Raw genomic sequence first — 13,714 nt, forward strand, 5'->3', positions numbered from 1 at the left:
TCAAGTTGGATTTAACAATTATAGCCTACTGAAGAAGCTGTGCTTTCACTGAACCACAACCTAGAATAGTCTAGGACTGGGTAGGTGACAACAATACAGTGCGTTTCATGCTTGTAAAGTTTGCATTGCTTGTATTTGGTTATTTCCCAACATGTGTGAACAGTGCAGTTTAATTGTATTGAGTTAGTGTCACAGGCATTTCCTAGTCACACCTCACAAATAACTAACTTATGGCTATGCAGGCATAAGCAAACAGCAACATTTCAGATTATTAATGATACAAGCAAAATAATTCATAGATTCTCTACATTTCTCTCCTGGACATGACCAAGGGTTATGTTCTCATAAGCTTGGGGGGTAGATAGCAGGGTATAGATCAAACATTGTTTATTATATTCAGAGTATTTCGAACAGTAGAAAAGTAATAAAATAATCATTATTTTAATTATTGTTCACTGATCAGTGGTTAAGATCAAACCTCTTCAATACACAGTAGCCGAGGGGTAGTAGGAGGCTACACCTCCAAAATAAAAGGTAAGGCTTTATCAAAAATGGGAAAAAGATCAAACTTAACATGTACACTACATATTAGTCTATATTCAGTCTTTTAAAAAATGCTGTGTTTTGGCTACACAAAGGATAGAATGAAAGTGGCATAGGCATGGGCGTATCTAGCCCTATTTTGGCAGGGCTGGAGCCCCTCCAAAAGTTTCATTAGCCCCCCTATTTAAAAGGATGTTTTCAAACATTTCTTCTGGGGGACCACGCCCCCAGACCCCCTAGTTTTGCTGGGTCACAGGAAAAATAATAGGTTTTATATAAGGGCTTAGCCCCCCCAAAAGTGGGAACCTAGATTCGCCCCTGGGCATACCAAAAAAAAAGAAATTAGATATTATTCACGGCTTGTCTTGTCCTTCTGAAAGTTGTTAAATTGAATAGGCTGAACATCAACATGTAACATCAAGTATAGCCTATAATGTGTATGTCTACATGGACCATGTCCTGACAATAGGCTACATAAAGAACATTAGGCTACATGTTTTGTTTGTTAATTCCTTTGACTGGGCACAACAACGCGTTCAGTCAACCGACTCAAAATCATTGATTTTGTCGGGCTACGCATTTATAGCACAACATCTGTCTGATATGCAATGTGTGTTGCATCCTATAGCGGCCAAATAATTAGCTTACATTTTTCTGACAGATTGAAGGGCTAGACAACAAATCCTGTAATGAATCACGGACTTGTTCAACACGGAAATGAATGACACATTGAGAAGGCAAGTCGTCTTCTGACATTGCCTTAATTTTCTCTGTGTTAAAACGTCCAAAATGATCTGAACTGGGAAAACTTTATAACTATAAATGTACTCTAAAGTATGGCGACGTTATTCACACGTTGATGCGACGACGTAGGCAACATATCCAGAAGTAGACGTCACACGACAGTCTCTCTAAGCAGGTTCTCCATGTCCCTTTCCGCACCCCATACTCCATGTCCCTATCCGCCCCCCATACTTCGCAGCCAGTGTGGACAGTCCTCTGCTGACACTGACCACCCCCATACACTCCCGAACAGTAAGTGGCAGTAATGCACCTCATACGGTTGCAGTCTGCATGTAACCAACAGGAGAAAAAGAGGAAGTCGTTCAGCAGAAAATTTGAGCTAAGCAGAGACTACGTAAACACTCACTCAAGGTTCGCTAGATATATTTAAGGTTGATTTACTTACTAATCTTGAAGCTAACTCTTGGGTATTTTGGTACAGGTGCCAAATTCTAGTCGATTAAGGCTGTCTACGGAACGCGTAGTCTAGCTAGCTGCAGAAAGCTTGAAAGTAAGCTAACGCGTTAGACACTCAAATTGCAACTGCAACATTAACATTCAATCATTTTTAAATTTCCTGTCTCAAGAACGAATATGGGTTCTAAAAACAAGAAGCGAGGAGTGCTTCCAAGTCGACCAGATCAGCCGACTGTGGAGCAAATGATTGATGACGTTAATAAAGCCTATCCAAATGATCCAATATTCAGTGTCCTGAAGGATAGCAAACAAGGTATTGTAAAATGACGTTTCAAAAGACAAGGTAGCCTATTGCTATTTGTTTTGTTTAAATCGTTAATGAAAGTTGTTAAGAATAGTTTAATATACATCTTAAATGTGTTTGGAATACTTAAGAAGTTAATGTATGAAATACATAGGCCTTTAATAAATGCCAAGCTCTAAAAGAAGCATTGTTCCTAACATTCAGGGTATCATGTCTAGTATCTGACATCTCTATGTAAAAGTGGATCAGTTTACCCTCTCATCATCAGTAGTCTAGATGTTATAATGATAGGGCCATTTTGCATTGTATTGGACACACAACCATTCTGCACAGGTAAAAAGTGTGATATGGTGACACTGGGTTTGAAAGACAGAGGGAAAGTGTATTCATAAATAATGTCAGTTGACTGGATCTGATAGTGTGACTGGATCTGAGACAACACAGTAAACTAGAGAGCATACAATTTCTGGGGAAATTGTGAGGGTGTGCTTGTGGCTGCCCCAGCTTTCCATACACTCCTGGTGTTTACATATTTCAAAAAGCATTTAAGTGTATGACTACAGTTCTGACCATTGTGTTCCCTTGATAATAAGTTTGTAAAAATGACATGCATCACTCAGATGGAGGAGAGGTGATACTGGTTGGTTGGAAGAGAAGGAGGCCAAATGTAGCTCATGAAGATGCAGCGCTAGATAACTTATTAAATTGTAATCAGATATAAACAACTTGTTGGTTGCCCTATTATGTCCTATTATCCTCCTATCATCGCCCTATTATGTAATTTGAACGCCCTGAACGGCATCATTTGAGTAATGAGGGCAAGCGTAGGCTTATTGATTACTTAAAAAACGTTAAGTTTCATTATGCATCATAGAGGAGCCTAGTTAGAGAAGGATTTAGCAGTTTAATATTAGAAGCCTATTTTATTAATAATTTTCAGAGTAACCTCAAACCTTTCTTTTGTTTCTTTGACCTTACATTTTCTTTGAGGGCTTAGTGGTCTCGGTTTAACATCATTATTTATAGCGACATAATTACCGGACACTGTTAGCTCGCAATGTAGACAAAGAATGCCCCTGCAACAAAGTTGTAACTTGGTAACAAGTAGCCAGCTAGAAACCGAGCAGAAGTTTGTAGCCATATAAAGGCCTATAAATATAGGCTACTTGATTTGGCTGCAAGATTCGCTGATTTTGAGTGTCCAAGATATGATGGATTCTGATCTGGATCAACAGTCTAGCCATGTAGCTAAGGCTTGTCCGGGAAGAGTACATTTTTTTTTAACGGCAAGTCTGGAAGATCAATTTAGGCTAGTGCTACTTGCCCCGATGCACTGGACAAGTTATTAAAACTCAAACAAAATAAAATGCAATGTTAGGCCTACTTCACGTTATGTGCCACTCGTTACGTCTATCGATTTTATTTGAGCGAATTCTGCATTAGTAAAACCACCAACCCAAGATCTCTACAGACCAGCTAATTTCCTGCTCAACACTTCAACGGGGGCTTATTACTTGAAAGATGAATTAGGCTATTTACTGTCGTCTCAGTTACACCATGAGGGGTGTGAAATACTGTGATTTGCTTAAGAAGGCAAATGGCTAGTAAAACATAACATTTCATAATAATTTCAATAAATCAAGCAGCGCAGCAAGACCCAGTAAAATGTATATCCTACAGCTAAGCAAGGCTGAAGCAGGCTGACATTAATTATTTTCATGAACAGACAAAGTTTTGACATTGACAAAGTTTAGGCTGTGGCAATGAAGTTCAGGTTAGTAGTCAGATACTTTCACCTATTGAAAAACTTTTGAGTAAGGGGAAAGCCAAACATGTTCCGTCGCCGTTTGACTTTCTAAACATCTCTAAAGAGATGTTTTTGTTAGCTACTCATTAGTGTCTCGGGTAGGCTACAGCGTTGCAGTGAGCCGCCACACTGATTTGAAACCACAGGTAATGGTCATTTCACCAACAAATCGTTTAGTAATGTCAAAATAAATCCTACAACAAAAACGTATTTGTGAGGAATGTTTATTTTAACGATTGAAAACAGATGCATCATGACCACTGTAGTATGTGTTGCCCAAGCAACAGAGGCTAATGTCATGATGCTAATGCTTCAGTGAAATAGTAGACTACCGTTTCCGAAAGTAGATGTGGGCCTACTTACTTAATAATATCAGCTAATATTGTACATTACATTTCACAATTATGTTTCACACCACAAAGTAAAATGATTAAATATCACCCTGGCCTCTTTGCTTGTGGCGTTTCTGCAGCTGCCTTGCAGATTAGTATCCCCCAAGTTAACAGATGGGAAACTAATGTTCTGCTAGAGATAGTCACGCGAGTTTTCGTGACGTTGGTGACGTTGGTGACGTTAGTGGCGTCAGTGACTGTGGCTAGCAAGTTAGCCACCGTTAGCTTCACTTTTTGCCACAAAAACGTAATTTCTACTTAAACCGTGCAATGGAACATAAATCCCAATACAACCAACGCAATCGCTACCGAGACGAACCTTTTGACATCGCCGTTGTCTATGTAGTCCAAATATTGAGGCATCCTTAGGGGGGCGAAAAGAAACAATAAATAATAAATAATATATATGTGAGATAACAATGGTTTGTGCTCGCCGAAGGCAAGCACACCCCAATTATTCCTCTTTCAAGTAATAAGCCCCCGTTCAAGTGTTGAGCATTAAATTAGCTGCAAGGTCTGTAGAGGTCTTGGGACAAAGCCACTTTTTTGTGTTTTGCTAATGCGGAATTCGGTCAAATAGACGTAATGAGTGGAACATAACGTGAAGTAACATGGCATTTTATTTAGTTTGAGTCCAAAAAAATCCACTTGTCCCGGACAACGACAAGCCATAATGTCTAGCCCTGCATTCGCAATGAAATGAAACCGCTTAACACACCAGAGTTTGTAGTAAAGGAAATAGGGACGTTTTATTTAGAACCAAATTCACTTTTCAGTAAGCAGTGCTGACTGCTGGCATAACATTGAGAATCAGAATCAGAAAGGGATTTATTTGCCATGAAAGTTTGCATAGACAAGGAATTTGCTTTGGCAGGAAGGTGCATACAGTAAACATATAGGAATCTTAAATTTAAATATGTGGTCTAACTATACTAATTATACATAAACTAGCAGTACTAAGTGGAATACAATTAATATAAAATATACAATAAAGTAAAATATAAGTTGCCAATTTACAATATAAAATACAAATATTACAGGAATTGAATTTAGTGCAAAAAGTAAATAGTTTTTAAGACATTCAGTCAGTGTTGGCCTTGGCCTTGTTGAGGAGGCCAACAGCGGAAGGGAAGAAACTGTTTGTGTGACGTGAGGTTTTGGTCCTGATGGACCGCAGCCTTCTGCCGGAGGGGAGTGACTGAAGGGAATGTCCAGGGTGGGAGGAGTCAGCCACAATCTTCTTCGCTCGTCTCAGGGTCCTCGAGGTGTGCAGGTCCTCGAGGGAAGGCAGATTGCAGCCAATCACCTTTTCCGCAGTGCGGATGATACGCTGCAGCCTGCTCTCGTCCTTGGCAGTGGCAGCAGCATACCAAATGGTGATGGAGGAGGTGAGGATGGACTCAATGATGGCTGTGTAGAAGTGCACCATCATTGTCGTTGGCAGGTTGAATTTCTTCAGCTGCCGCAGGAAGTACATCCTCTGTTGTGCTTTCTTGGTGAGGGAGCTAATGTTCAGTTCCCACTTGAGGTCCTGGGAGAGGATAGTGTCCAAGAAGCGGAAGGACTCCACAGTGTTGACTGGGGAGTCACACAGGGTGATGGGGGTGAGTGGGGCTGTGTTCTTCCTGAAGTCCACAATCATCTCCACTGTCTTGAGAGCATTGAGCTCTAGGTTGTTCTGGCTGCACCAGGTCACCAGGTTGTCTGCTTTCCACCTGTAATCAGACTCGTCTCCACCAGAGATGAGCCCAATGAGGGTGGTGTCGTCCGCAAACTTCAGGAGTTTCACGGACAGATGACAGGAGGTGCAGCTGTTGGTGTATAGGGAGAAGAGTAGAGGAGAAAGGACGCAGCCCTGGGGTGATCCAGTGCTGATGGACCGGGAGTCAGAGACTTGTGTTCCCAGCTTAACGCACTGCTTCCTGTCAGACAGGAAGTCTGTGATCCACTTGCAGGTCGAATCGGGCACGTTCAGCTGGGAGAGCTTGTCCTGGAGCAGGGCGGGGATGATGGTGTTGAAGGCAGAGCTGAAGTCCACAAACAGGATCCTGGCGTAGGATGCTGGGAAGTCCAGATGCTGTAGGGTGAAGTGGAGGGCCATGTTAACGGTATCATTCACTGACCTGTTGGCTCTGTAGGCATACTGCAGTGGGTCCAGAAAGGGGTCTGTGATGGATTTGAGGTGTGCCAGCACAAGGCGCTCAAAAGACCTTCATTATTACAGAGGTCAGGGCGACGGGTCTGTAGTCATTAAGTCCTGTTGGCCTTAATGCCATTCAGTAAAGAGAGAGGGCAGTAAGATGCGCACTGTAGTTGGTCTTTACCCTTTTTTAGGGATAATTGTAATAGCAGCATGTCGTAGGGTTGGTGGAAGCTCTTCAGATGACAAGGACTCATTAGACATAGCTTGAAGCAGTGGGGATTGTGTAGGTGCAAATTTTTTATAGAAGTCTGAGGTAAAGCCATCTGGCCCAGGTGTTTTTATTGCATTTTAAATATTGAATAGCTTCTAAGATTTCTGTGTTTGAGATCTCTCCCCCAAGTGGTGAATTGTGCTCCAAAGGGAAAAAAGCTCGAAATTTTATCCCATTAAACATTATTAATCCCCGAATGGTTGGTCACGATCTCACCATTTTTACCATGAACCTCAGGTATGAGGCAAGAGGAAGCGGATTGGCGGGCTTGTTGGGCCAAGTTTGCCAGCCTAATCACCCGATTCATGAATATTTTCGTCTGTGGTCAGTGTATCGTATTCTGTCTGCAAGCGCAGCCTTTCTTAATAAAGACTTGGAGAGGGGAACAAGGAGTATTGTTTGTCAATATCAGCTAAGGCTTGGGAGGATGGTCTCAAGTTTGGCCATTCTTGCTTTTTTTCTGGAGGAGTACTCCCTTATCTGCCCTCTAAGAAATGCTTTAACCGCCTCCCATATGGTTGAGTGGGAAACCTCTGGTGTAGTGTTAATCTCTATAAGGAAATTAATCTGGGAGGAGATTAGGGCTGCAATTTACAATTATTTTAATAACCGATTAATCTGTTGATTCTTTATTTGATTAATCGCTGAATCGGATAAAAAAAACAAAGCATTAATTTCCAACCCTTTATTCAAAAACAGAACTAACAGTGCAAATTCACAGTGCAAAAAATCTTCAGAATGTGCACAAACAGGAACACAATTTTGAAAAAGTTATTAATATTAGCGTGGATTTAATTCTATTTTCCAAGATAAACATATTTATGTGAGTTTTGTTTATAACTTTATTGAAAATTGAAAGGTTGTGGAAGTAGGCCAGACTTTATTCAAATAATCTGGTGTATATTTAAGATTTGTTGACACAATTTTGAAAAAGAAATGTGATTTGCGAGGATTAGGCAATTTTTTTAAGATAAGTGATTTTCTATCACTTTATTTTAAACTTCATTGAAAAAGTAAAAGCTGTGGACATATACCAGACATTAAGATACTCTGGAGTCTGAGGTTTTATATTCCCAAAAATATTATAAAAGTTCACATTTTTCAAAATGGTATGGGTAGTTTTCACCCGGTCCCTAATGCGATGGTGCAAAGTAGTGTCTTCCGATTGTGAGACGAATGTCGAACTTCATGTATTTAGTGTGAAATGCTCCCACACCTTGGATGACTTGGGTCGTACTGATTTCTCTGCCAACGTTACTCAACAACGTCTCTCCAATGGCCTTTCCTCTACGTCCGCCCCGCCTAACCCTAACCCTAAACTTATTTTTTTTTTTTATACTCAAACATCTCTGTGACTTATTGAGTGGCGTAGGGTAACAACAAATCGATAATGACATTTGTTGCCAACGCTTTTAATTATTATTTTAATCGATTCGTTGTTGCGGCCCGAGAGGAGATGTAATTTACGAACTCTTCATCAGCCAATAGAAGTGGGTTGAGCTTCCAATCATGGCCGCGGGAACTAGGGGTGCTGAGAGTGCTGCTGCACCCCCTGACAGCACAAGCATTTAGATTTATATGACTTAAAAATCCACCACCGTGGCACAGCTCCGCAGTAGCGGACTGGCCATCGGGAGCACCGGGAGAAGAATAACGATGGAAAACCAGGCTAAGAAACTTAGGGTGGGGCTGAAAAATTAAGAGACAAAGAAATCACCTTCACTAGAATAAGTTTTACCAATTGAAAAAATGTTTATTTTACATAAAGCTCAACTATTTTGCGCTCAAATAAAGGCCAAAAATGTTGGCTTGCGCACTCACATTAAGGATAGAACTCACAAACTTGCATCACATCGAACACTGAATATGCTTGCATTAGCAGGGCAGCTGTGCTGGCATATATGGGGGCCAGTTCTGGTGGGCCGGTCTGGATCAAAGTCCAGGGCCTACTTTTACTCCTAGTACGTCCCTGCCGCCCTGCAACATTAAGCCCCCCCAGCACCCTCTTGATAAAATATGTTCCCGCGGCTATGCCTCCAATGGCAGGAGGGTCTGAAGCAATTGGGTAAGCTCAGTTGAAAGGATAGAACGCCATGGTCTGAGACAGAAATTGTGTGATATTGGCAAGAGGCTGCACTCCCGACCAACCTGTTATCTAACAGAAAATAGTCAATACGGGTGTAAACATGATGGACTCTGGAGAAGAAAGAGAGGCCTTTTTTATTGGGATATTTAAATCTCCAAATGTCTGAAAGACCAGATTGTGCACAAACACCATTGATGATCTTGGCTGATTTGGTGAGAGCCTAAGGTCCTGTCTAGTGTGGAGTTGAGCACACAGTTAAAATCACCTCCTATTATCAGGTTGTAATTGTAATGGGCAGGTATGGCAGAAAAGAGTTTTGTAAAAAAGATGTGGGCATAAACATTGACAAGAATTACAGGAAGATAGAATAACTGCCCAATGACAATTACGTATCTCCCATTAGTGTCGGCAATCACCTCTTTTGCTTGAAATGCGATATCTTTGTGTGCAAGGATTGCGGCCCCTCTGGTTTTGACGTTAAACTGTGAGTGGTAAAGTTGTCCAACCCATTTTCTTTTAACAGGGTATCCGCGGGGTCTTAAAAAGTATTAAAAGTTGATAAATCCATTTGGGGAAAATTAAGGCCCTTAATTAAAAGTTATTACAAATTCTTAATCCTGATTTTATGAGGTAATACATTTTGTTCAAGCTTTGTCCAAAGAGTTTGACTCCAAAAAGTATGCATGAATATATTTATTTTCCTCCCCATGACTATTATAAACAACGACGTGCTTGGTCAGCGAGTCACGTATTTTGCGAAATGCACGGTGAGGTGATGTGTCGCCCTCCACATGTCGCAAAACGGACTCCGAAATGGGGAAATCTAAATTTGCGGACTCCTGGTTGTAGAAGGATGAGTTCATACAATGGCTGAAGCCTGTCGCTGAAAACAACTGTGAGGCTTACTGTAAGAAGATTAGCGTAGCCTCGATGGGCATCAACGCTGTCAAGTCCAGGTTGCTATTGGCCGCAGAGAGCAGCCGCAGCTGTCCGTCGCCAGTTTATGTGACCAGCGACACCACTACCCAACACGGCAGCTGAACTTGTCAGAACAGCTACGACAGCAACCTCTGCCCCATTGTCTGCCGACATCAGGGTGGCTATGGGTGGCACATCAACGATGCGTGTGGAGGATAATCTGGTGTCTCAATACTGTGGCAGTAGTGGACTGGCCATCGGGAGAACCGGGAGAACTCCCTGTGGGCCACTTGCCTTATAATTTATTAACTATTAAAAATGACGGCAGAAGATAGAGCGACATGGTTGGCCGGCCCCTCTTTTCCCCAAGCCGGTTGGTCTATTCCAAATGAACGTCTATGCAGCCCTTAGCCAACATAAACGGCTATGTTTATTTTACATAAAGCTCCAAAAACTATTTTGCGCAAAAAAAAAGGCCAAAAAATGTATCTCACGCGCTGAGCGCTCTCGCATTAAGTGTGGAACTCCCTAACTAGCATCACATCAAACACAGAATGTGCATGCATTGGCAGGGCAGCTGTGGTGACGTATTCATACATACCACCTAAGTCACTTCCAAACAGAACGCCGCCATATTCACTACCGATCTCGCGCAGTATGGCCGTCCACATTGACCATTTGAATGAGATCTGAGAGATCTCTCTCAGATATCTTGAGAAAATTTCAATTTTAGGCTCCGATCCTTATTTGTTTCCCCCAGTTTGCTTTCAAGAGTATGGATGCTTATCAATATGCTGTGGCTGGATGGGTGAAAGAAATCAGAGATTCTGGCTTTGGCAGAATCTTCAGCAGGCCCGTATCTACAAAAAGCAGTCCTCCCTGACGTTTTAGGTGTAGAATGGAGTGAAATACAACGTTGTGAACACTGCCAGTGAGCGCCCGAGTTTGACTCTGAGACTAACTGACTCAAAACAGTGGACCAAGACGTGGCTGCCGCCTACTATGCGGGCGACGCATTATCACTAAAATTTCAAGACTTTCGTGACCCAAATCAAAATTCTGATGCGACAGATCAATGGGGAATTGCTTTCTCTTTTAAAGGCAGTGCTCCTCAACCTTTTTGGTGCAGAATTCACCGAGATGAGATGATCAACTTTACCGAAACACAGAGGAAAAAAGCTAGCAACTTTAAAATCGGTTAAATAGACGTAATTAGTGGCACTGCACATAATGTTAAGTAACATGCCATTTTATTTTTAAAATACAATTTTTTGGTTTAACTTGTCCAGTGGGGCAAGTACATCTCTTTTCCACTGGTCTTACAAAAAAATCCACTTGTCCCGGACAAGCGGATGAGATGTGTCGAGCCCTGAGATGTGTCGAGCCCTGAGATGTGTTGAGCCCTGAGATGTGTTTATACTCATTGGAAGAACATGAAGGGAAGGGAAACGAGGCTTACAGAAGGTTTACAGAAGATTTACGACTCCGGCTTCTATTATGCTATCTATTATGCTATCCATTATCACAATAGTAGGAGAATTAGCACTTAGTACTTAATCTAAGTAACGTACAAAGAGGAGGGGGGGTAAATAAAATAAAAAGGCTGGGCTGAAAAACTTGCAATAGCAAAAAGCACAAAGAACACGTGTTACTTATGGTTAAACTCTACACTGTACTCTGTTATTACAGAAAATGTTTTTCATTAAAAAGGCAAAATCAATAGGAATAACAGCTTTTAAGAGTAGCAAGAACGGTAAGAGGAAGAGTTTTAGATTTTGAAGGATAAGATAGCTTAACTATGAAGATAGAATAAAACAGTCTACTTGGCCTCTTAAAAAATGTACAACATAGGAAGGGGAAAAAAAACGTTTTACAGGCATCCGTACATACAACAAAGTTAAACGATCAAAATGAAGTCACATTAACATAGAGGCAACCAAACTTGGCATACAACTAGAGCATTTTCTTAACTTTTTTTCTAATCGAACAGGGCCTTTAATGCATCACTCCAGCTAACAAAATGACGTCCCCAGATAAATATTGCCTATGGCGCCAAATGTGCTAGATATTGGAAAATATCTGTGCCTCTCATGTCCCCTTTCAAAGGCAAAATGGTCAGCAGATCTTCTTTTACACTCATGTTGTCAAAAAACATTCTAATGAAAACATAGAGCCACAACCACAGCATCACAGCAGGAGCCAGGCCGGGGGCCAGGCAGTGTCCCTACCAAAGCTGAGACCAAACCTACGCCCTTGGTTTGTCAACTTTCAAGCATTCCTTCTGCGTGTTCGGCTTACATTTTTGTCATAATCTAAGTTCGTTTTTGCCTACATCCACAAACTAAATAGAATGAATAGGCCAATCTTGGGCATTGCACCGGATGAATTTGTCTTGGACCCGTTTGATTTGGTCCCTCATGGTACCTTTCAAATATTCTACTCATTTCAAGTACCGTCAACATTCCAAGTATTCCAATGCTTACACAGCTCTTTCACCACCTCAAGGATAGGACTCCTTTAGCTTTCTAAGATTTTGTAAAATAATAATTTACTCATTTATTGTAACTTACTTGACTCATTAATCTGTCTTGATATTTCAGAAACGCATTTATTTGTTGTGTATTGCAAAACAGGCTCCATTTTACCATTACAATTATTGTTGCGCTAATGTCATAACATAGGAATTGTGCTTACCTTGTAGTGACCTTCATAGAATTCAATTACATTGACATAATTTTGAATAGGTTACTGATACATATTTTGCTATACATATAAATCGTATTTAAATTATAACCGTCTGAATTACATGTTTGTGCAAGGGAGTCCTTGCGACATCTGTTGATAGAATAGTGAATTGCAGTTTTGAAAGATGGAAGAAACTGACCGAATGCGTAGCCGGTAACAGTTGGACAGATACAGGAGGAAAATGGCTGTAAACTAGCCTTTCCTGGTGTGATTTTGAAGATAGAAAAAAAATACTGGGTGACAAATCTAGTTTAAGTCAAGAAAGCAGGATCCTGGAATTTGATTGTGTGAAGATAATGTTTTCTCTCCACTGTGATGAAATGACTGGTGGGCATAGCTTCGAATGATTAAAACTAAAACATTCAAACTCTGTCTGAAGACATGAAAAGGTCTAGAATCTTTTAAGGGGGATTTCTCTGCTAGAGCTTTCCAGGTTTACCAACATTCAGATACGCGCATCGTCAACTATTTCAGATATTATCAGATTTCAATGTATGACACATCATTTGAAAGTTTACAATGCACTTTCAAAATCTTTAGAAAGCAGAGAAATGACCTTGGCTGACAACGGCCCCTTTTTACCAGAGCTTGTCATATATATTTTCCAATGTCTTTTTGTCCATAGATGTCAGTGGGTCACCAGACAATGACATGGAGTCCATGTACCTTCAGAGTCGGAGATACTTGGAGCTTAATGAGCAACTGCACGAGGCCAGGGGTAAACTTGTAAGGCAGAGAGAAGATCTACAAACAACTGGAAAGCAGTTGGAACTCAATGTTGTTCAAGTGAAAGGCAGAGCACTCTGACCGAAGATTTCATATGCACAACAGTCAGCCTCAGCACCAATGAATGTTGAACACCAGTCATGTCATCAACCAGTTATGTCATTATTTGGGTTCCCAAATTGTTTTAATCAACTGTGTCTGAGAAAGCATGTCAAATATGTCATGTATCATGAAATTTAATTAATATAAAACTGTACTCACACAACTAATTTCATAAAATACCATTCACTTTTTAATTTGATGAGAACATTTATTATGACAAACTCCTTGACCTACATCACATTGTATCACATCACCTGCCTCTAGGACAATTTTATGGCATTAGATGTCTACTCATGCAAATATTTCCTGGGATTATGCTCTTTGATTTCATTATTTTAATTTGATTGATAATGTATACCATTATGCCAACAGAAGCAGTATATCATTGTCAAAATATCTACTTGAAATCATTAAAGCATTCAAGTTGGGAAATTCAACATAACTACTGTGCTTACATTTTGTTTCAAGTCACTTGTA

General features: G+C 40.7%; 1 protein-coding gene across 2 annotated transcripts; it reads left to right on the forward strand.

The window, feature by feature from the left end:
- Nucleotides 1-1,585: 1,585 nt before the first annotated feature.
- On the forward strand, nucleotides 1,586-13,679 carry c26h19orf25 (chromosome 26 C19orf25 homolog). 2 transcript variants are annotated; one of them, XM_084692914.1, is made up of 3 exons: nucleotides 1,586-1,698; nucleotides 1,914-2,056; nucleotides 13,035-13,679. In XM_084692914.1, the coding sequence occupies exons 1-3, from the start codon at nucleotides 1,592-1,594 to the stop codon at nucleotides 13,214-13,216; spliced, it is 432 nt and encodes a 143-aa protein (XP_084549040.1). In that variant the 5' UTR covers nucleotides 1,586-1,591; the 3' UTR covers nucleotides 13,217-13,679. The 2 variants fall into 2 exon arrangements, with proteins under 2 accessions (XP_084549040.1, XP_084549041.1); XM_084692915.1 differs by having other exon boundaries at nucleotides 1,622-1,837.
- The last annotated feature ends 35 nt before the right edge of the window (nucleotides 13,680-13,714 follow it).

The sequence above is a fragment of the Hypomesus nipponensis genome, chromosome 26 (assembly GCF_054491055.1).
Source record: "Hypomesus nipponensis isolate SF chromosome 26, ASM5449105v1, whole genome shotgun sequence".
NCBI classification, from domain to species: Eukaryota; Metazoa; Chordata; class Actinopteri; order Osmeriformes; family Osmeridae; genus Hypomesus; species Hypomesus nipponensis.

What these genes read in the sequence shown, in the direction of transcription:
- c26h19orf25 (XM_084692914.1), top strand. Translation starts at nt 1,592, where the DNA reads ATGCACCTCATACGGTTGCAGTCTGCATGTAACCAACAGGAGAAAAAG. An exon ending in TACGTAAACACTCACTCAAG is followed by an intron (nt 1,699 to 1,913) that starts GTTCGCTAGATA and finishes TCCTGTCTCAAG; the next exon opens with AACGAATATGGGTTCTAAAA. An exon ending in CCTGAAGGATAGCAAACAAG is followed by an intron (nt 2,057 to 13,034) that starts GTATTGTAAAAT and finishes TTTTGTCCATAG; the next exon opens with ATGTCAGTGGGTCACCAGAC.